This window comes from Calonectris borealis, chromosome Z (genome assembly GCF_964195595.1).
Source record: "Calonectris borealis chromosome Z, bCalBor7.hap1.2, whole genome shotgun sequence".
NCBI classification, from domain to species: domain Eukaryota; kingdom Metazoa; phylum Chordata; class Aves; order Procellariiformes; family Procellariidae; genus Calonectris; species Calonectris borealis.
This window is the reverse complement of record NC_134352.1, coordinates 85827698-85847944: the sequence shown is the minus strand read 5'-3', so window position 1 is coordinate 85847944 and position 20247 is coordinate 85827698. Positions and strand designations below refer to the sequence as shown.

The window sequence follows — 20247 nt, the reverse complement described above, 5'->3', positions numbered from 1 at the left end:
AGGCGCAGGGGCGGCCGCGCCGCCCTGCGGGAGTTGTAGTCGAAGCCGGGCGGCAGGCGCCGCGCTAGCCGGAACTACCTCTCCCGGCATGCCCCGCGCCGGCGCGGCGGGAAGGCGGGGCGGGGCCGGGTGCAGGTTTCTCCGCTCCGCTCCGTGCCGCTGAGGTGAGTGCAAGCCGCTGCTGCCGCCTCCCCTTCCTCTCGCCCTGAGTCCCCGCTGGCGGGGCAGCCCGCCCGCCGTTTCGTCCGGGCCGCCGCCGGAGAGCGAGGAGGGGGGCTGCCGGGCGGGCTGTCTGCTGCTCCTAGTGGGGGTGGGCGCCGCGCTTCAGGGCCGCCTCGGCCGGAGGACGGGGGTCCCGCCGGCCAGGCCTTCGGCTCCGCCGCGTTTTCAGTGCTTGGCTTCGCCTGTCAGCGCTACCCGAGCTGGGTGCGGGGGCTGCGTGTGCTGGTGCGCCCGGCCAGCCCGCTACCTCGCTGAAGGCGCCGCGAATTCGCGCCCGGCGGAGGGTGTGCTGTGCCCTAGCCCTCGGCGGGCACCCCTCCTTCGGGGGCGCGGGCTGAGCACCTGGCTGAATTCCACAGCGTGTCAGTGAGGGAGCTCTGGAAAAGCAACCCGTTACACGGGACAGCCCCGTAAAGGTTTAGGTATGAAGTTAACTTTGTGTGAGAGACCGGTCCAGAAGCGTTCAACGCTAGTGGCCTGAGAAGCACAGTTGATATTCTTAAGAGAAAGCTCCCTGAGGGAGACTGCATGCGTTGGGGGAAGAAAGGGTGGAGAGGTAGGGAGCTCCAGCACACAGGAGACGTCGGCGTTGGGGAGGACTGGGTTGGGCTGGAAAGGGCTGGGTGGAGGGCGGCTCGGTGAAGGTGGTTTCTGCTACCTTGCTGCTGCTCTGTTGCTAGAGCCAGGCCTCTCGCTTGCCAAAGAGTTTCTGCAACAGCACAGCCTATAGTGATTGTTGCATAAAGCTCTGATGTAAGAAAAATCTCTCTTCAATTGTTTGAGCCTCATATGTTATAACTACACAAGTTGGCTACTAGTCTAATGACTTTAGCAAATCATGGCAGAATCAGAATCTCAGGTGATAAACTGTATAAGGAGGGGAAGTTTTAATGTGGAGTAATGATGGATCTAATATGGAGTGAATGGTGTGTCTTACTAGATGCTGTAATTCATTCTCAAGATCCACACCAACAGCTACTTCTCAGTAGCCCAGACTGGAAGTCAATTATAGAATTTTGTTTAAATAAAGACTGTCTTTTTCTGAAATTGAATATGATGAATAAAAAGTTCATTTCATTTGGTAAAAATACTCAGTTAACGTATACTAAAGCCTGTGGAAGGAATACAGGAATGAGCCCTATGTTTTTTGCTCTTTAAGGGGTACTTTTATCATATACCAGCAAATTGCTTTTAAATCTTTACAGATAAATGGACTATAAGAAAATTGTGGATGAAGTTTCAGAAAAAATTTTATCATACAGTCAAGATACTTCAGGATGGAGGGTGATAAAAGTTTCAGTAAGAAAATATTACTTAATGTTTATAAAGTTCTTCTTATATTTTGTTACAAAAAGTGTTTAAAACTGTTTTCCTTTAAAAATTAGTTAACGACTCTTTATCAACTGCTAAGTTTTTATTTTTCCTTTTTCTACTTTGAGAAAAATGTTACAGTTTCTTCAAAGCCTTCAAAAGAGTATGCAGGAAATATGTAAGTATTTACATTTTGTTTGTCATTGTAATGAATAACAATATCGTTTTTGAACAGTGACACCCAAGATTGAAATGGAAGAGTTAACCATATTGTGTCCTCCGTGAGAGTGTTAAGTTTGTTTTGTTAGCTGTAGAGAAGATTTTGCACTGTAGTTACACTGGGTCAGCAGTAGGGCTGGAATACAAGAGTCGAATTTCCCAAGCAATTTTCAAATGTGTTATGAAAATTAAATACTATATAACACTTACTAATATAGAATAAGTAGATATGGAGTCACAGTTTTGGCCTGAAGTCAGTGACTCTTCCTGGTGGAATATTCTAGTCAAGCCATTACATCTTACCAGCTGGGCTTTGCTTTTCATACTTGTGAAATGACTGATACTCACACATGCAGACATGCTTACACCCTCGCTCTACCTTATCTGTCCTTTGTACCTTTTTCTTTCTGGCACCCGAAACTGAATTAACTGTACTGAGAATAAGAACGTTATATAATCTCTGGAGCAGCAACTTCATCTGTCCTTCCTTCTCTTGAGCGATGAATTCTGTGCTGTTGTTAAGCAGCTAGATTTGGCCCAAAGGGTGGAGTTGGGTGAGGCAGACTGAGCTGATCTCACAGCTTCCTTTCACTGATAGAGTTGGTTCTATTCTTTACATTCCTCCTTTTCCCTTCCCCTCTCCTGGCTCTGCAATCGTGCTTCTCATTTATGGTAGCTGTGGCACCCAGCTGACCGTTTACCAAGCTGATTCAGCTCATTAAACCAGGGAAAAGAAAAAAAAATCTCACTGAGAAGTGTGCAAAAGCAGAGAAAAAGAGGATGCTTGCGAGATGTCCTTAGCCCCTCTCTCTCTCTCTTTTTTTTTTAATTAAAATGCCTAATGGGTATTAAATTATGTTAAATGTCAATCTTGACAGATAGGCAGTAGAGAAAATTTGCATCTGATTCTTTTTTATTCTCAATATGATGAGATGTTTGTGATTAGTGGTATTCTAAATCCAAAAGTCTTGCTTGGTTTTCTAATTATTTCTGAAGATTTGAGCAAAGAAGGTATTAATTACAGAAGACAATGCTAGATCACTAGTATTACAGAAGAATTACTCTATGGTATTATATTGGAAAATAGCTGTAATATTTCATTAGAATATGTTAAAGGTACTGTTATTAAGAATTTGCATACTTTGTATGTGGCATTATTATTGTATTTCAGATCTTATTTCAATAGAGGTGGATGTGAAGGAGTGAGAGTCTGATTGCTTAGAATTCATAAGAATGTGCCTGACTTTTTTTCTGTGGAGGAAAAAAATGTGGTACAGTCTCAATTGGGCATGAAGCCATTTTCAGTTGCACTCAGATCTGTATATAGCAAGTCCTTTGCAGTTAGGAGAAGCATCATCGTGCTTTCTGTCATTTGGTACTGGGAGCCAGAATCCTTCATTCTTTTACTTTTGTACAAATCTCTGTCACGTTAACAAGCAGTACTGGTCCCTAGCGTGTCTTTCGTGAAGGAACACTAGCTGTTTCTAGGAGCAAAAGTATAGCTGTTCCCATTTTCAGTTTGACATTGAATATTTATTAACTGCATATCACAAATGCCAGTTTCTTTTTTAATTGGCAGGAGTATTAACAGTTTGCTTTACTTGCTAAAAAAAATCAGTATGGAATCTGGTAGTGAAAAGCAATAGAGGTCCTTGCTTCAGTCAGGTGAAATATTTTTCAGCAGAGTTCAGGGGAGCATTAAGGTGATTGTTCAAGGCTGAATAGGATTTTGTTTGGAATTATGTCACCTAAGCTCAAGAAAGACAATGAGGTATGTATTTCAATTTGTCTAAGATACTGAGAGTAGATTTGGTGATCCAAATGGTCTTTAGCAGGCTTACTTCCTCTTTTTCCAGTGTTCTCAACAATCCACTATAAAAACTGGAAATTGAGATTTTTCACAAGTGTGCCCTTTCTTTTATTCTGGCAACTGTGTCTTTCAGAAGCCCTGCCTAGAAGAACTCCTCCTGATTAACAACTCACACTGAGTTTAGGAGAGACGATATTACAGGATGCAGGCGAGAGCTGCTTAGGGGATTGCTAAACATAAGTTCATGGGAGTTATGGAAATAAAGGGTGTATCCAAATATTAGTATGCTGGTTTTAACTGGTCCTGCCACAGCTTACGTTCGCTGTTTTTGAGTAGGCGTTAAAATGTTTTCCATTGGACCTGCTGTAGTTAGTGGAGAAGTGAGTTTCTGGAGTAGTCATATATGCTCACACTGTGCTCACTCTACCAAGGCAGTAAGGGGTGACAAGAGTTGCTGCAGAGTGAAGAAACAGACCCGTGATTTTACAGGGCCTCTGTGTTTGGGTTTGAACTTGGCTATCTTTGCTCTTTCTGACTTACACTCATGCATCATCAGGGTCTGTAAATCTGATTTCGTGTTTCTTAAACTGTTTGCAAGCATAGTCTCCTTTGAGCTTATCTGTTGTCACGCAGCATCCTTCACCTTTGCATTTAATTGCTGTCTGTGAGTGCTTACTGTAATGATTCACAGTTTCTCCAGGAACTAGGTGTGAGAATATCAGTATTTGTGAGCAGTTCCCGGCATTACAGGAGTTTCCTATTTCCTTGTTGAGAGGCCCCTCTTGCCCTCTGTGAATTTTTGCTTGAACTCCTTAGAAGGTTATGAACAAAAGTTGGAGAAGTGCCAGAATGTACTAGTTCATAAATAGTGAGACGATTTGCAATCAGTGTCAAAATGGATTGAAAGTATCTCTATAGAAAAAATAAATTAATAGATGAATTGTATATATTTTAATTAGCAGGTTCCTGTCTAATAGCTCACAAATAATTCACTTAAAATGTATGGTGTCAGGAATGTAATGGTCTCAAAAATCAGTTACAGAATAATAATTTTTATTACTACTTGAATTTTAATCAATCCATCGAGTGCAATCACATTCGTATGCTTTACCTCATCATAGCCTGGCATCCCCAATCACTAGATGCTCATTATTGTGTAACTTATTTTTCTAATTCATAAATGTGAATTCAATATCTGTTTTTTACACAATCTAGATACCGTGGAGAAGGGATAATTAAGGAAGTCCCTAGTAAAATTATTCCTTTTATGTATCTTCCTGAATATCGAAACAAATGGGACAAAGCATTACAATCTTACAAGCTGTTAGAAAGGATTGACCAGGTAATACGATAATTTAATACAAAGATTTTATTTTAGCTCTTTCTGCATGAATTATGGTGACTAAAAAGACCTCTACTGGGACAAAGAAAGCTTTCAATACGAAATACATTCGGGGTTGGTTAAAACTTCTAAACCTGTTGCTTATGTGAAATGGGTATGAAATGTGCCCCTCCCCTTAGGAGTTAAATATTTATTGTGAAATAAATGTCGTCAAGCATGCCAAGAATTCAGTCCATGGGAAACAACAGAAGCCTCCATCAAGAGTAGGGTGAGATACAATCACAAAAAAATGTAGGGAAAGCTGCGCTTTCACAGTGAGCATGGATTGCACAAATGAAAAAAAAAAAAAATCACCAAAGTCAGGGGCAGCATGGAGATTGAATTGATGCTGTACTAGTGCTGTGAAATACTGTGTGTTCTGAATTCCAGTTGTTTGGGACTTTGTCTTAGGCACTCTGGAAACCCAGAACTCAGAATTCCTATGAAGAATATCAGTTCTGCGTTAGCTGGCTTTGATCTAACCACTTGAGAGAGATGGCCCTGTGTATGATGGAGAGAGGTCTCGGAACATATTACACATGTACGAATGACTCAAGTGTATAAAAGTATTCCCTAATCCAGAAGAAAAAAAATCCCCCCCTTTTTGTCTTCCCTGAACCTCTCTTTCACTTTCCTCTGCCTGGATCTGCTAGAGTGTTGTGGTTTTACCCAGCAGGCAGCCAAACACCACACAGCTGCTCGCTCACTCCCGCGCCCCACAGCGGGATGGGGGAGAGAATTGGGGGGGAAGTAAGATTCGTGGACTGAGATAAAGACAGTTTAATAGAACAGAAAAGGAAGGGAAAATGATAATAATAATGATAGAATATACAAAATGAGTAATGCACGATGCACTTGCTCACCACTTGCCGAGCAATGCCCAAACAGCGATCGCTACTTCTTGGACCACGCCTCTTATTTATATACTGAGCATGACGTCATGTGGTATGGAATACCCCCTTGGCCAGCTGTCTTGTGCACTTGGCAGAGCATGGCAAGCTGAAAAGTCCTTGACTACAGGGTACGTAGCAACAACTAAAAACATCAGTGTGTTATCAACATTCTTCTCATACTAAATCCAAAACACAGCACTAGGAAGAAATGTAACTCTATCCCAGCTGAAACCAGGACATAGAGTTGCTCAGATGTTAGGATGTAGTGGTACATCCAACTATATCTTCTTTGCTTTTTTTGGCATTGATTTAGTTTAACAGATTATACATCTTTGTCCTAGAACACAATGTGCAATCTAGCATGTGTATATTAATGCAAATAGGCATTCTGGCTCCACTAAACGTGGATACTAAATGTGCATATTCTGAGTTTTTCCAAAGATAAACTATATTCCTGCCTCAAATCTAGGCCACAGAGAATGGCAGTGAATCCCTACCCTGTGTTACTGGAAGATCCCTTTCACGGCTCTCATGATAGTTCAGCCCTAACTAGATATGGGAACTGTCATCTTATGCTAAAAATAGGAATCCATTTTTGCCACATTCTCATTATTCAACATGTAATGCTGCTTTGCCAATTAAATAAAACTTTGCTTCTTGCATATTAATTCAAAAAATTACTTTTACTTACTTGTAGGACACTGGTATATACCACAGTGTAACACACAGTTATGGTATGGGACTGATTTCATCAAGAGATTTTGTTGACCTGTTACATGTTAAACCATATCCTGGTGATATCCTTACAACTAACTGTAAGTTGCACATAACTACTGCATGTTTTCATATTTTGGCTGCATTCTGGAAATCCTAAGGTGAATAACTGTAGAGTAAGTTCTGTATAGAGTACCTTGCTCTGTGTGCGGTCTTACTGATGTTAACAGTCTCCTCCTTTTTATCCCCAAAACAAAGCTGGTTTTTTTAATACTGAAACTATCAAAATTGATCTTCAACGAAAATACTGTGTTGTTTAGTTTCCTATTATGCCTCTATTTGAAAAGTTGAAAAAAATGTAGTAGTATGAGGAAGCTAGAATTTATTATTTTACTATATAAATTCAGCATTTATTTAATAACACTTTTCTGTACTGGGTGGCTTCCTGACCAAATGCTACTTGCCTAATACGCTGTTCTCAGAGTGAACTTGCTAATTTGCTCCATATTTGATTCTCTTAGAACTCTGTGAACTTACATAAAATGTAAAATGATTAATATTACAACTATATGGCTAGGCAGAAAAATATCTCACTGCTACTTCATTTCTGTGCTGATCTTTTTCCTTTGTGTGGATCTTAGTACGTGGCAGAAAACATTTTTCAGCTTGGAACTTTACTGACCGATCAGTTTTTTCCAAGCCATACTCTTAAAATACTTTTATTATGCAAAAGTAATGGATAACTAACCAAAACAACCCCTGCTAACTACTACTGTGCATGTGTGCAGAAGTTTCCTCATCTTCTCTGCAATTGCATTTACTAATTAATGACATCTGCTGACAAACTGACTTCTTTGTCCAGAACTAAGCCACACCTCAACACTTACATATGTGTAATCACGTCTCAAGGATACTACTTTTGGATGTACCTGCCCAAACATCTATAGAAACTTTTACATGTACTTTTACTTGCACAAATATTTAATGTTCTTTAGGTGTTTTGTGTACAGAATGGAATCACTAAACACATCAGGGACCATATTGTGAGATCTTGTACTATCCCATAGTAGCTGGAGTAGTTTCTTGTTTTTAAAAGGTATTTTTGAGTCATATGATTGACATATATAAACATAATTAATTTGATTTTGCTTTTTGTATGTGGTGACTTACAGCTGTCAGTGTGGAATACTCCAACTGCCCTCCAACTCCCTCTTGTGTCCGAGGCTATAACAATCCCTGTGGGTATGTGTGTTCACCTTTGCCCGAGTAAGTATTTAAAGCCCCCTTATATTAGCATCTTTGGTTACTGAGTTGTCTTTGCTATACAAAGCTTAAAATTTACTGAACCACACAGCTTTTTTCTTAAATTTTATTTAGACAGTTTTATTCTGGGGAAACTTTAGAGTTTTGTGCAGATCAGTTTTGTGACTCAGATGATCTTTTGAAACAATTGAAACTTTTGTACATCCTCCACTTTTCCATCAGTAATTTCAACAGAGATGAACTATAAATTGTAAACTTTTGTCCATCTCAGTAAGTTTCATAGCAAGAGTAACAAGTGTTAACTGAAGGATTTTGCTTCTTTCATCACAGGAATCCAGAGCATTCTAAGCTAGTTGTATTTATTCAGCCAGAACTAGGAGGAATGCTTCCAGTTTCTGTAGTGGAGACAGCATTACCTACTACTCTCATAAATTTAATCACTGAAACAAGAGCTGGACTGAAAGGTTTGAAAGACCATAATTGAATGTAAGTGGAAAATAATAAGCATTTAAGTCACATGCATCTTTTACTTGGATTCATTTTTAAAGTAGGTGATGAAGTTTATTTTAATTGAGGTTTATGTGGAAATATATAAAGCTTAACTGTTAAAATGGTGAATGCTGGTTTTCTCTGTTCGTGGGAATGATGCAAGAATTTACACTGAAGTGCCCTCAAAGTACAGGATGTCGCTTTCAATGTAATCAGGTGATGTTTTGTAGTATTTTTGCACTTTATATGCAGAGTATATATATATATATATATATGAGAGAATCTGGTGATATAAATTATAGCAGTGTTAAAATACAGTAGTCAAATATTTTGCCATAGCTTTAAACACACTTTGATAAATTCTTACCTCAATTATGTATTCTTGACTGAAACAAGCAAACATCTTGTGTACTACAGACTTTAAACATGTTTATTAACTGGAAGTGTGCAAGGGTAATTAGCAACTATTTCACTGTTTTGGAATTAAATATTTGAAGAAAAGCCTGATTAATTTGTATACAGCATCTCATTAAAAGCTGCTCTTTATACACACAGTTGTTTGTCATTTTCTGAATCCTGAGCACCAAACCCAAATGATTTTTATATGCTGAGTAATTTCCAGGAACAAGCTGGTGATATCATTCATTTGGAATTAATGTTTCCCATGACCCTGTAGTATTTCTGGTATCTCTAGTTACGAGTTAACTGCAGGGAAGAGTGATAGCCACGTGAATAGCAATTTCCATTACAAATCACAGAAACAGTGGTGCAAATTAAAGTAAAGTGTCGAAATTGCTTTCATCTTCTCTGCTTAGTGCCCTCCCAAGTTGTTAGAAACAAGTAACTGCACACATAGTATAATTCAATGAAAATTAAAAGTAAAAATTCCTTCCCTCAGTCAGCGTGTTAAGGTATTAATAGTAAATACTAAAATATGTTTGCATACTATAAGAAAGAAAAATAACAGACTAATTACTACTTAAACAGAGTCACCAGCAGGTTTTATGTCAAAAGTTTTCAAAATACACTTTTAATATTCACATCTTTACAATTTACAGTAAACTTTTCATAACTAAAGTGCCTTATAGTGTCACTACTATGAAAAATGTTTCACTGTGGTTTAAAATACCTTAGCAAACTGTTAGGCTGTGACAAACATGGTGCTGTATTCCTTCTTCCTTTATTTGTTTTAGGCTTTTCAGGGGGTTTATCCATAGAAGTTTTGGACACAGGTTCCTGATTCTTCCATTCAGCTAGCAGTTCTTCTTGCACATCTGCAGGTAGTTCATAAAAAGTCTTTCTGTCAACATTAGGAGGAAATACAATTCCTGCTTGTGTACTGTCAGTTTTATCCTCGGAAGGTGTTTCAAAGGCCTGCTTATCTTCATCCAAGACAGGGACAGGCAGAACATTTCTGCTGGCTCCACCTTCCAGAGATGACAGATCTCTCCCTCTGAAGCTCAGAGAGTCAGGAGGTTGTTTTTCCATACTGGTGCTGGTCAACGCACTTCTGGGACACTCAGAAGAACAACTGGCCCGGGAGCTGTGTGCCAGAACAGTTGCAGATTCGTGAGCTGACGCGAGATGTATGCTGCACCCTGAGTGCGTATCACTGCTTAGTCCCTTAGAATTTGGGGAAGTGCTGTATGCCTCTCCTGGAAAACATACTGATGGCTGACCCGAAACATTCTCAGTAGGGATCGCTTCTGTTTTTTCAGAAATAATTTCTTTTTGAGTATCTTCCGGAAGTTCCCTGAAGACTTTCTGGTCAATATCACCAGGAGACAAATGGAATAGAAAGTCAGGAATTCCTGCTTTTTTTATATTGCTTTTCTTCTCCTCTGAAAGTTTCCTGGTTTTTGTAGTTCCAGTTTTGTTGCTGTTCTGGTTCCAAGAAGCACTTCCCTCACCTTTTGAGACATCTTCCACTTCCTGTGGCAAAAAATGTATGTAAAAGCATAAGTAAGTTCTGTGTAATCTGCTAGTTACCAAGCACTATTTTACTAAGAGCAAGTTCTTCAAATTACTCCGTAACAGACTAAATTTTTTTTTCCGTATGATCGGTACTGGTTTTTTTAAATCTTATTTTCAAACATAGACCTTAAAAAGTACATACACGTAGGAATTCTTTTCTTATTTTAAAGTAGCGAATACTTTGAAGTTACGTTTTATTGCTTTAAAACTCTGTGGAACTTTAGAATACACGATATGATGTTATCCCTCATATTCCTGAGCAGTTGAGAAACAGACAAGTTTATCAATACGCAAAATTGCTATGTCAAGACCGAAACAGTAAATTCATTACACAACATAATACAAAAACTTAGTAACTTCAAAATTATGTTCTGAAAGCATCTTGTGGAAATACGTAGCAGTGTTTCCACAGACAGCTCCTACACTACAGCATATGCAGTTGGGAGGTAGGAGATGTGTTCAGTTCCGAGCAGGCATTAGAAGCTCACTAGATCAGAAGCTAGTGCTAGTGGCCCATACAGAATTGAATCTTTGATTACTTTCTAGTCTGAACAGGGAGACTTGAGAATGCACAGGAAGATAAATAATCACTGTGAAAGTATCTCAATAAAAGCAACAAGGTAAATTATAAGCAACTTTAAGGAGATTTTAGTCTAAGGTAAAAGATGCTTCAGTATGACAATATCCGAGTAAGTGGCCTGTTGCTTCACAAATGCTAAATAAAGGGCAGATCTTACTGGAATGAACAGCCAAATTCAGCAGTTATTTTTTGGAAGACATAAGTTTGGATTTCTCCCTTGGTGAATTCTGTTCTCTTCAGTTAAGGGGCTTGATAACCTAGCTGGCTGTCCCATTCAAGACAGTATTAAACCTCTTTTAAGCAGTCTATCTAGCAAACAAGTAACACCTGCTCAGAAGACTCCAAATATATCTTCATTTTTATCAGGTGAATAAAACTTATGATCCTAAAAATTCTAAAGCAGTTAAGGTTCAAATCTGTATAATCAAGACAGAAATACCTCAGAACTTTCTTATCTGCAGATAGTTTTCAGTATCTTTCAGCTTACCCGGCCACGTTTACCAGAGCCTGATGACGGTGACATCTGCTTTAGATAGAAACCAATTGATCCTTTCTTGCTGCTAGGAAGATCTTTGAGGTTGGAGAAGCAGACACTCAAAAGGGTAAGATGAAATGGTAGATCTACATTTATCATCTTTCGAAAGAGTTTCATTAGTATATCAACCAATGGGGAGATAACGTTGCTGCTTTCTAACAGAAAAAAGGTTGGAAAAAAGCAATGTATAAAATCAAGATTAACTAACTGAGCAAGATTGATTTAAATAGCAAAGTACAAAGGCAAACACTGCCAAATGCTTCCAAAATAATCTGTCAATATAGTCGTTAACATGTTCACTCTGCCCTGTCAGGTATGACCTGAATTGAGTAACAGACTTTTTTTTCCCCCTCCAGTAAAAATGCTTAATTTCACATCTGTGAAGATTACTTCATAGTATGTACTTACGTTAGAAAAGAAGAATTACAGAATACAAGCCAAGCTGAATAGATATGAGAAATGATCTAATTCTACCAAAAAGGGCCTTTACAGGGCCATGTAGGTATATAACATTACCCCAACACTGGTAATAACAACATGGTTTACTGGAGTTTGCATGACTATATGAGCTGAGAGTAATTGTTAGTCTCCTCCAATGTAGAAGTCCAGTAGCAATTTTGAAGTGAGAAGCTACACAGACTTTCAACAACTTCTCTAGGACTGTGAGAAGTAATTCAGGAATTGAAGTCAGGGAACAGTGATTCTCTGTGCTGACGCAGTAGTGATTCAGATTTATTTCCTCACCCCAGTATGAATGAAGTGTCAAGTGAATTGCAATTGCTGGTTGGAAAGCTTAAGTCTGAGAAGGATGAAAGCCTTTATGTTATTAATTTTCAGTGGTACATCAAAAAGATGTTTTATTACATACTAAATCTGAGAACATAATTCAAATCCCTAACAGAAAAAAGCAGATTATTAATCTGGGAAGCAGCCCCCAGTCACCCTTTCCCACCCCATCAAGAAATTTATTGCCAGGAATCCAGCCAGATTGGGTTAAAATATGGTACTAAAATAGAAGTTACTCCTACAGTGAAGTTCTATACGGTTTTAGCATATCTCATCAAGATACATCCATTACAAGTAATGGAAGTGTTTCCAAATATTAAATGTATGGAATATTATAATGAAATTCAGTAACGGAATTTTACAGAGAAGTTAGGTGGTAGCAGCACAAAGTTGGTACTTTCAAAAATTCTAAGTTTACCTTTTCCAAATTTCTGAATGAGATGAGGTGGAATAGGACACTGACGACTTTCCCGATTAAACCATTTATCGGTTGAGGAGAACTGGCGTATGGTCAGTCTTACTGTGTGGGGTTGTCTTCCATCTTTGCATATTCTAAGGATTAATGTGCACAAAGCAATAAGCATTACGACGAGTATTTTTCAGAGCGTCTATGGAAACTTTCACAGCATCTAGGTTACAAAGTCACTTAAATTAAGCGTTACAGATCTCTCCCGTCTTCTGGCTTTACTCCAGTGATTATACAGGGAACTTGGGGTCCTATCTGGTTCCCTTAATTACCCATAAGTTAGAAGTTCAACACAATGTGAATACTGTCTCCAAAAGTTTTCAACCGAAGTGAATGTGAAAATTAAGTGGGTAAGTCTGCAATACTGCCACGTTTCAATATTTTAATACATTTAAAGTAGTACAGTCTTCGCAGTTATACCCTGTATAATCCTCAGCTTCTAGCTCTTCTTTTTGTTTTTCAAGGAAACGTCCCCACTTTAGCAGCTGGATTTTGGATGAAGGATAAGAAACAAAATATGTCATTGTTTCTTTCCGCCTCCAAAGGCACGGGGGTATTTTCTCTACAAAAAAAATTTCTCAATTCTCCATGTTGTAAACAAGTTAGGACAAACAGCCTCACTTCAAATTTTGTGATTATTGAGCAATGTCTGAGATGCAGATAAAAGACTGCTTGCCCACAACGTTAATATAACTAAAATAGATACATCTATTGTGAGACTTGCATAGATGTGGGGACAGAAAACATTTTAAGACTTGTAGATTATTTGAAGGTTTGGAGAGACATGCAGAGAATATGAAAATATTTAGAGAAAAAAAAATTAAAAACTAATGGGGGACACAAAGGCTATTCAGGACTGACACAAAGAGGGATTAAAAAATCAGAAGTTGAAGCATGGCAGAGCAGGAAACACAGTTCAGTGCTGCTAGAATATTACTCCTTTTTATTAATTTCTTTTAAGTAAAGAGAGTCACAGGATAGAAAGGGAGGATAGGAAAATTACAGTAGTCAAGACATGAGTAAATGCATCCTCCTGCTAAGCTGGTGCTTTTGTCAGGTATCTTGGGTTTGGATGCTGCCTGGATTCACAGGGGAAGGGAAGGAGGAAGAAATGAAAATGTTCTTTAGACTGACAGAAAAAGAAGCTGTGGAACAGGAGACAAGTGCAAATGGTGATAACCAAGGGTCTGAAAGTAGAGAAAGTCACTTACGCAAAGAGAAAGAAAACCTAGGGTTCTTCACAGAGATTAGCGAAGATGCACTAAATACTGTGGCGCACAACCAAAGCAATAGAGAAGGATCAACAAATGGCATGTGCAAAGTTCTTTATCAGACAGGCTGCACAGGAATGGAAGGGCTGGCAGCCAGCCTGGGGGCAAGACGGAAGATGGCGGCAAGAGGAAAGTAGGGCAACGCAGCAGGACAATCCAGGAATTGAGAAAAAAGAGACCAAAGGGGAAGTTGGAGAGGCAGGTGCTGTCCCTATACATGGCATTTTGCTGAGAGACGAAGTGTAGAGTACGAGACAAACCTAACATATGTTGCAAGTCCCTTCAGGTCACAAATTCAGTCATCAAAAAGAGCTACTGAAGACAATCACCTGTCTAATAGGTTAGGAAGCAGTTCTTCAATTTTCTCTTTAACTTCCACTTCTGATGAACATTTTTTAAAGGAATCTTCATCACTAAAGGACTAAAAAAACACATTAGTCCTCTCAATTTTATATTTACTTCAAAATTCTGAAGAGGAAAAAAAGTATCACAATTAAGTGTGTAGAATTAACACTAAGATATCTTTGACACTCAGAGCTCAACTGAGTTTCAGGAGAATTATATGTTAATTTGAGTTCTACTAGAGAATACATACAAAAATGCATCATTTTAGTTAGTCCAGCAAAGCTGTGTAAAACTAAAAGCAATTTTTTTGCTCTTTATAAAGTACTTCAGAACAATACTTGTACCTGAGGAGGGCCTGATGGAGTCACAGGGGAGTCATCTTCTCCGTAGCTGAGGTTTTGGATACGCTGAGCAATAGGAACACCTAGTTCTTTCTCTAACACAGCAGACGGAAACGCTTGAAGATCACACACGTTCCTAATGCCCAGTGTTTCAAGACGTTTAGTAGTTTTGTAGCCAATGCCTAATTAAAATGTGCATTAAAAATACACAGAAAAGTGAAAAAATATATATACATATATATAAAAAATGCCCTCCCATGTAGTACTGACAATTATTTTCACTACTGCAATGCAGGCTTTTCAGCAACATTTTTGGTGAGTTTCCATTTGAGTTTTAGCATCTGCCATTAGAAAAGCCATACTGGGAAACAGCAAAGGCCTGCCTGCATCTGTAGCCTGCATCAGTGCTTCCTGGCCAACAGCACAGTGTCAGTGTAGAATAATTAGAAAAGTACTTCCTCAGAGTATTCTATCAGGCCCCAATTCTATCAGTTTTAATAACTGTCAGTAGGTTTCCAGTCAGCAAGTTTAAAAAAGTTTGTATTTAAAATCTAGTATCAACCACAATGTTTAGGCTTCAACAAAAATAAACGGAGATTTAGTATTTTTGAAGGTATCTTGTAAAGTGACATTTATGTCACAACCAAAAATTAAGAAAACTGAAGTCCTTTCATTCCTTCTGCTAAAAAAAACGCAAACAGCTTATGAAAAAAAAAAGAAAGCACACCCTGCTGCCTGCTTGCGAGAACTAGATTTTACAATTATTTCAGCTGTAATTTTTTCTTATCTTAAGAGTTGTCAATATGTTCTCTATCTATGCTCATAGCACCATACTTACCCGGCAGTTTTTGGATATGATCAAGGCTGCGTATTAGATCTTGACAGCTTTCAGGAAGAAGAATTGTTTGCTGATTTGGTTTAAAGGTCCCAGATACTAGTTTAGACAGTAATTTGTTAGAGGCCACTCCTGCACAGCCTGTGAGGCCCAGTCTCGCATATATGGCTTCCCTGAACTCTTCTGCAATCTGAGATCCAATAACTAGTCTTACATGCGTTGTATCATGCAAATTGATAGCTGCAAAAGAAAAAGAAAGCAGTGTTCAGTATGTAAACAGTCACCTAGTTAGCCAATTCTCTAGATTTAGGTATTTTTTACATTGCATTAAAGCAGTACAAGGAAGTATGGTCTCACAGGTCAAGTGGTATCACCATGGCTTCTATATCCAAGTTTAACTTCACTCTTATCTCCCCAAAACCCTGGTAAAAGGGAGACTGCTGCTGGCCAAACCCAGGGGCATACTGTCCAGGAAGCATAATGTTTACGGAGAATTTTAAATCTAAAATACAGTATATTTAAGAGATGTCAAAGAAAAGTATTAAATATCAGAGATTCTTGTACCAATGTAACCAAAGAGAGATTTACAAATCTTAATTTAGAGGGCTGCCTTTATTAATCACATACAAATGCCAAACGAGAAAAAGGAGTATACAGGCATTTCTCTCCTCTCCAAACCATATTCAAAGCCACCACAATAGCACAAAGTCCAGGAAAAAAACATCTGCTTTCCTTCCTAGTGCATGAAATGAGTATCACAGCATAGCTATTGCATTTGACAATGTACGAAGCAGCTCAGTTAGCTACTTCAGTCTCAGTAAGTCTATTCCTGACCTAATGGCTGTAGCAAAATTTTACTGTTTTTTGGTTTTCAGTTGTTAAAAAAACTCATTCAGTTTTGCCAATTGACAACAACATTCAAGCTGAAACAAAATTCTATGTCTTACCACAGTAAAACTACTTTAACGGAAAAAAAAGGACAATGAAAATCTGTTCTCCCAAATCATTGTACATGCTTATCTACCACAGAGATTTTTTTTTGTACAATCTAATTGGAATGCTGATTAACATTTGTGATACATGCACTCTCAAGCACAGAAACCAAGCACAGAGCAATACAAGTTTCTAACTGTTCAGCTCTGGACAATACTTAGAAGCAGACAGATACTTTGTACTGAACTTCACAAATGTTTGCCTTATTTTTCAACGTGAAGCATGTTTAACTCACCTTGGTTGTTGTACACGTGGCCAGACACACAGACTGTGGAACATCCGCTTTGCTGTAGCTGGTTTAGTCTTTTCTCTACAGTCTCTGTGATATCCACAAAATTTTCATCAAACCCAAGCCTTTCCACCAGTGGACAAAATTCCTCCAACAACTCTAGGAAGAAAAGATACCCAAGGATAATATGCATACACCTAATAATGTGAGGTTTTCCTGTCTGCATCAATCCACAGCTTATTTCCCATGGATTCAAGTAGGATGCTTGCATGAAGAGAAACACTGTTCTCTTCCAGATAAAATAATAAGGCATTTATTTTAGCAAAGGTGAAGAGGAGGAGTATTTCTTCATCCCACAACTACCTCTCTCATCTGCTTTTCTTCTCCCCAAATCTCTTTTTTTCCTCATTTCTTTTTGAAATTATAGTTCTGAACCTCTGCAGTACTTTTTCCTAAGGAAATCTGTTTCCCAGCTAGGTGGGTTTTCACTTTTAAGGTATTACTATTTCACCTGCTAACACTGCTAATGATAAAAGCAGTAATCAATGACAATGCTGGCGTATCATTTAATTAAGAGATACTGGAGAAGTTCACCCACTCGAAGGGTTCAGCGTTCTGTCCTCCGTTGCTTCACATTTGGAAATATATTACTGCAGTCAGTATTTAAATAAGAAAAATTGTTCCTAAAGAACTACATGGCATAATCCTAACATAGCATAGAAATCCCATATAACATCAGTACGATACATTTATAGTGCCTGACCCAGATTGCAACCAAGTCTAATAGCTTATTTGATGAAATATTGACATTGTACGACTGTAAATAGTATCGCTGTGGTATAAGGCTCATTCTTACAAGAACTTTTAGAGCAGGAAAACGTCATATACTATTGCACACGTGTGCACATGCACACAGAGTTTAACAGAAAGTGTTTGTCGTCTACTGAAAATTTGTTAATTTTGTACCTGTAACCTTGTACGACATTTCCCTGTATGGAGTTAGGTCTTCTCCATTAACCAGTATCAGCTGAGGACACTTCTCTTTAGCATCCTTGACAGACATCAGTTTCTTAACTCCAAGTTTTCTGGCTTCATAGTTACAGGTAACTACGAGGTATTTCTGTTGCACACCTAAAAATAAAGATTAAATGTTTTTTAAAGTTTAGGTTTCTTGGTACTTCACAGAAGACCACAGTGCTTTCTTGCCACTGCAAAGACTGCAAAGCGTATGCTTTGATCAGAACACATCATAGAACAAGCAAACAAACCAACACAACAGTCTTATTCTACAAGACTATGAGAAGGACAGCTCTCTTGATTTAGATTACTGGATGGTAAGAACATTTTAAAACCTTATAGATATTTTTTCCCATTGTAATACCGCTCTTAATTTTGAGCCTTTTCAGGCAATCTTACCCGTGAAAGAACTCTTTATGCAACAGTCATTTTAGGATGTACTTTCTCCACTATCGTAGACACTACTGACTGCCTCGCATTCATTCTCAAGTTCTGGATGGAATAAAGCATGCTTTAACCATGACTGTGCCAAAAGGCTCAGGCTCACCTGTGGAGCTCAGCCCTCTCTATGCCCATGTACGTTATAAACCAGCGTCAATCCCCAGGACTGCTCAGACACGTCGGCAAGTGCCTGTACTTGCGCTCGAGGATTTATTAATCTTGTAGTCACAGCTACATAGAGTCTAGACTGCACCTTGCTCCCTCTGGATGTGGTTGCAGCTCTGGTGTGACTGCCTGTATCTCACCACACAGGCATGTCCTTAGTTTATTCATGTCCTTAGTTTCTTCTGCCTGAATACACATAATCCCCAAATTAACAGCAAAGTACCTAAAGGCTTGTCTCTTAATTCAGGATTACGGATCATTTCTACTTGTGCATAAAAGCAGTCCAAGTCAACGTGCAGAATCACTCTGCATGCTGCGCTTCTTGCTAATACAGACTTGCTGTGGCCTGCTGCAAGGAAAGTAAATGAACAGATTAAAAATTACTAGCCGCCTTACATGTGATGTAACAATTTTTAAAAAATTAATCTATACTAATAAACAGATATTACAAGAATATAAAATTTACAAGTTTTATACTAATTCTAGCGCTAGTAATTCCAGGATTACTTACGAGCGCAAGTCGTCATTACTACTAAACACTCCCATTTTTGGAGTGTCGGTTGTATTTGTTTTTCACTGAACCATTTTAGTACATCGCTTTACTGATACAACATCCTTTCACAATGGAACACTGAAACTTCTTTTTAATATATTCCTGTAAAATAATCTGTCTTTAACTCCACTATCAGATATCTGCCTTTCCCAGGGGCAGCCAATGAGGATGGCAAATCACCATCCAACAAACAGCAAACCCTGCTATGAAAACAAGCCCGCCAAATTAAAAAAAATAAGAGAAAATAATAATAATAAAAGGTTTTTATTTCTCTAAGCTGAAAATATCCCCAATTAGTTGATATAGTCCAAATGAAACCCTGGTATGCTGTTTTGGGGGCGGAGGAGATGGTGTTTTCAATGTCTACTGAGGTCTCTTGTTCTAAGTGGAGACCGGCAAGATCATAGAAATAATTAAAAACGGCAGGGTGATGGCTGCCGAGGAGAGGCCCTCCCCTCCTCACCGCTCCCGCAAGGAGCTCGCATCCGTTTCCCTCGGAGGGCAGGGACACGGCTCGGGTCGGACGCCCCCACGCAGCTCCTGCCTTTTCATCCCGGCGCGGCAACTCCGCCTTCCCGGCCCCACGCGTGTGCCCGAGCCACGGAACCCCTGCCCGGGCAAGAAGGCAGTGCTTCAGCGCGGAGCGGGCCGCGCTCGGTCCCGGGCGAGCCGCCGGGGTCGCCGCGGTACGCGAGCTCCGGCCCACGGTGGCTGCCGCCGCTCCCCTCGGCAGCCGGCGCCATTGCTCCCCGCCCCGCCCCGCCCCGCCCCGCCCCGTCGCCGCCGGGGCCCGCGCTCACACGGGGCGGGCGGAGCGGCCCCGCCGCCCGGCTGCGGGCGAAGCCAGTCCTCCTCGTCCTCCTCCGTAGGCGGCGGGAAGGGCTCCATGCCGCCTCAGGGCTGACTCATCCGCCGCAGAGCCGCTCCCTGCAACCACCGCCGCCGCCGGCGGGGACGGCCGCGCTCCCGCAGCTCCCTTCGCGCTGCGCCCGCCCCGCGGAGGAGGCGGCCGGAGGGCCGCGCCGCGCAGGTCCTAGCGCCGCGGCGGGGGCGGCGGGTGAGGGCCGGGGCCTCCGCCGGACGCCTGCGGGCTGCGAGGCCGCCGAGCCCGGCCCCGGCGCCCCGAGGGACCCCGCGGGAGGGCGGCCGGCTCTGAGGAGGGCGCGGGGCCGGGAGAACGGGGGCACGGGGACCTCCCGAGAAGAGACGCGGGGACGCAGCCCTTCGCTTGTGCCATGTGGGCTTTCCGCTGTGGCGGCGGGGCGGCTCCCTGACGGGACTGCCGGGTGTCAGCGTCGTGTTGCGGGAAACCGCCCCGAGCACGGCAGAGCCCGCGGGTCCCGGGAGCGAGCGGGAGGGCCGCGGCCCCGCGCTGAGGGCAGTCAGCCCGCTGAGGGGAAGGCGTCGCGGTGGT

The 20247-nt window shown here is 40.6% G+C and overlaps 2 protein-coding genes across 5 annotated transcripts; one reads left to right on the top strand and one right to left on the bottom strand.

Annotated features, from left to right (window-relative positions):
* Window positions 1-105: 105 nt before the first annotated feature.
* STARD6 (StAR related lipid transfer domain containing 6) lies at window positions 106-9578 on the top strand. Of its 4 annotated transcripts, none has more exons than XM_075137458.1 (8): window positions 137-164; window positions 1428-1521; window positions 1662-1711; window positions 4778-4904; window positions 6534-6651; window positions 7723-7816; window positions 8144-8299; window positions 9496-9578. In XM_075137458.1, exons 2-7 carry the CDS (start codon window positions 1432-1434, stop codon window positions 8295-8297), a joined length of 633 nt encoding a protein of 210 aa, XP_074993559.1. In that variant the 5' UTR covers window positions 137-164; window positions 1428-1431; the 3' UTR covers window positions 8298-8299; window positions 9496-9578. The 4 variants fall into 4 exon arrangements, with proteins under 4 accessions (XP_074993561.1, XP_074993559.1, XP_074993558.1 ...); XM_075137457.1 differs by lacking the exon at window positions 137-164 and adding an exon at window positions 299-644; XM_075137460.1 differs by lacking the exon at window positions 9496-9578 and having other exon boundaries at window positions 106-164; window positions 8144-8852.
* On the bottom strand, window positions 9069-19809 carry LOC142075695 (DNA polymerase iota-like). The gene is made up of 10 exons (XM_075137455.1): window positions 19634-19809; window positions 18504-18629; window positions 17624-17788; window positions 16664-16816; window positions 15439-15675; window positions 14604-14782; window positions 14244-14335; window positions 12596-12729; window positions 11344-11546; window positions 9069-10234 (listed from the first exon to the last, which is right to left on the bottom strand). The coding sequence occupies exons 1-10, from the start codon at window positions 19719-19721 to the stop codon at window positions 9413-9415; spliced, it is 2199 nt and encodes a 732-aa protein (XP_074993556.1). The 5' UTR covers window positions 19722-19809; the 3' UTR covers window positions 9069-9412.
* Between the last annotated feature and the right edge of the window lie 438 nt (window positions 19810-20247).

Bases quoted from the DNA above. Each gene is read 5' to 3' on its own strand.
- STARD6 (XM_075137458.1), top strand. From the start codon at position 1,432: ATGGACTATAAGAAAATTGTGGATGAAGTTTCAGAAAAAATTTTATCA. The intron at 1,522-1,661 runs GTAAGAAAATAT...TTCTACTTTGAG, and splicing joins GGAGGGTGATAAAAGTTTCA to AAAAATGTTACAGTTTCTTC. The intron at 7,817-8,143 runs GTAAGTATTTAA...CTTTCATCACAG, and splicing joins GTGTGTTCACCTTTGCCCGA to GAATCCAGAGCATTCTAAGC.
- LOC142075695 (XM_075137455.1), bottom strand. From the start codon at position 19,721: ATGGAGCCCTTCCCGCCGCCTACGGAGGAGGACGAGGAGGACTGGCTT. The intron at 18,630-19,633 runs GTGAGCGCGGGC...CTTTCCTTGCAG, and splicing joins GGCCGCTCCGCCCGCCCCGT to CAGGCCACAGCAAGTCTGTA. The intron at 12,730-14,243 runs GTGATTGTCTTC...ATTAATCCTTAG, and splicing joins CTTCCTAACCTATTAGACAG to AATATGCAAAGATGGAAGAC.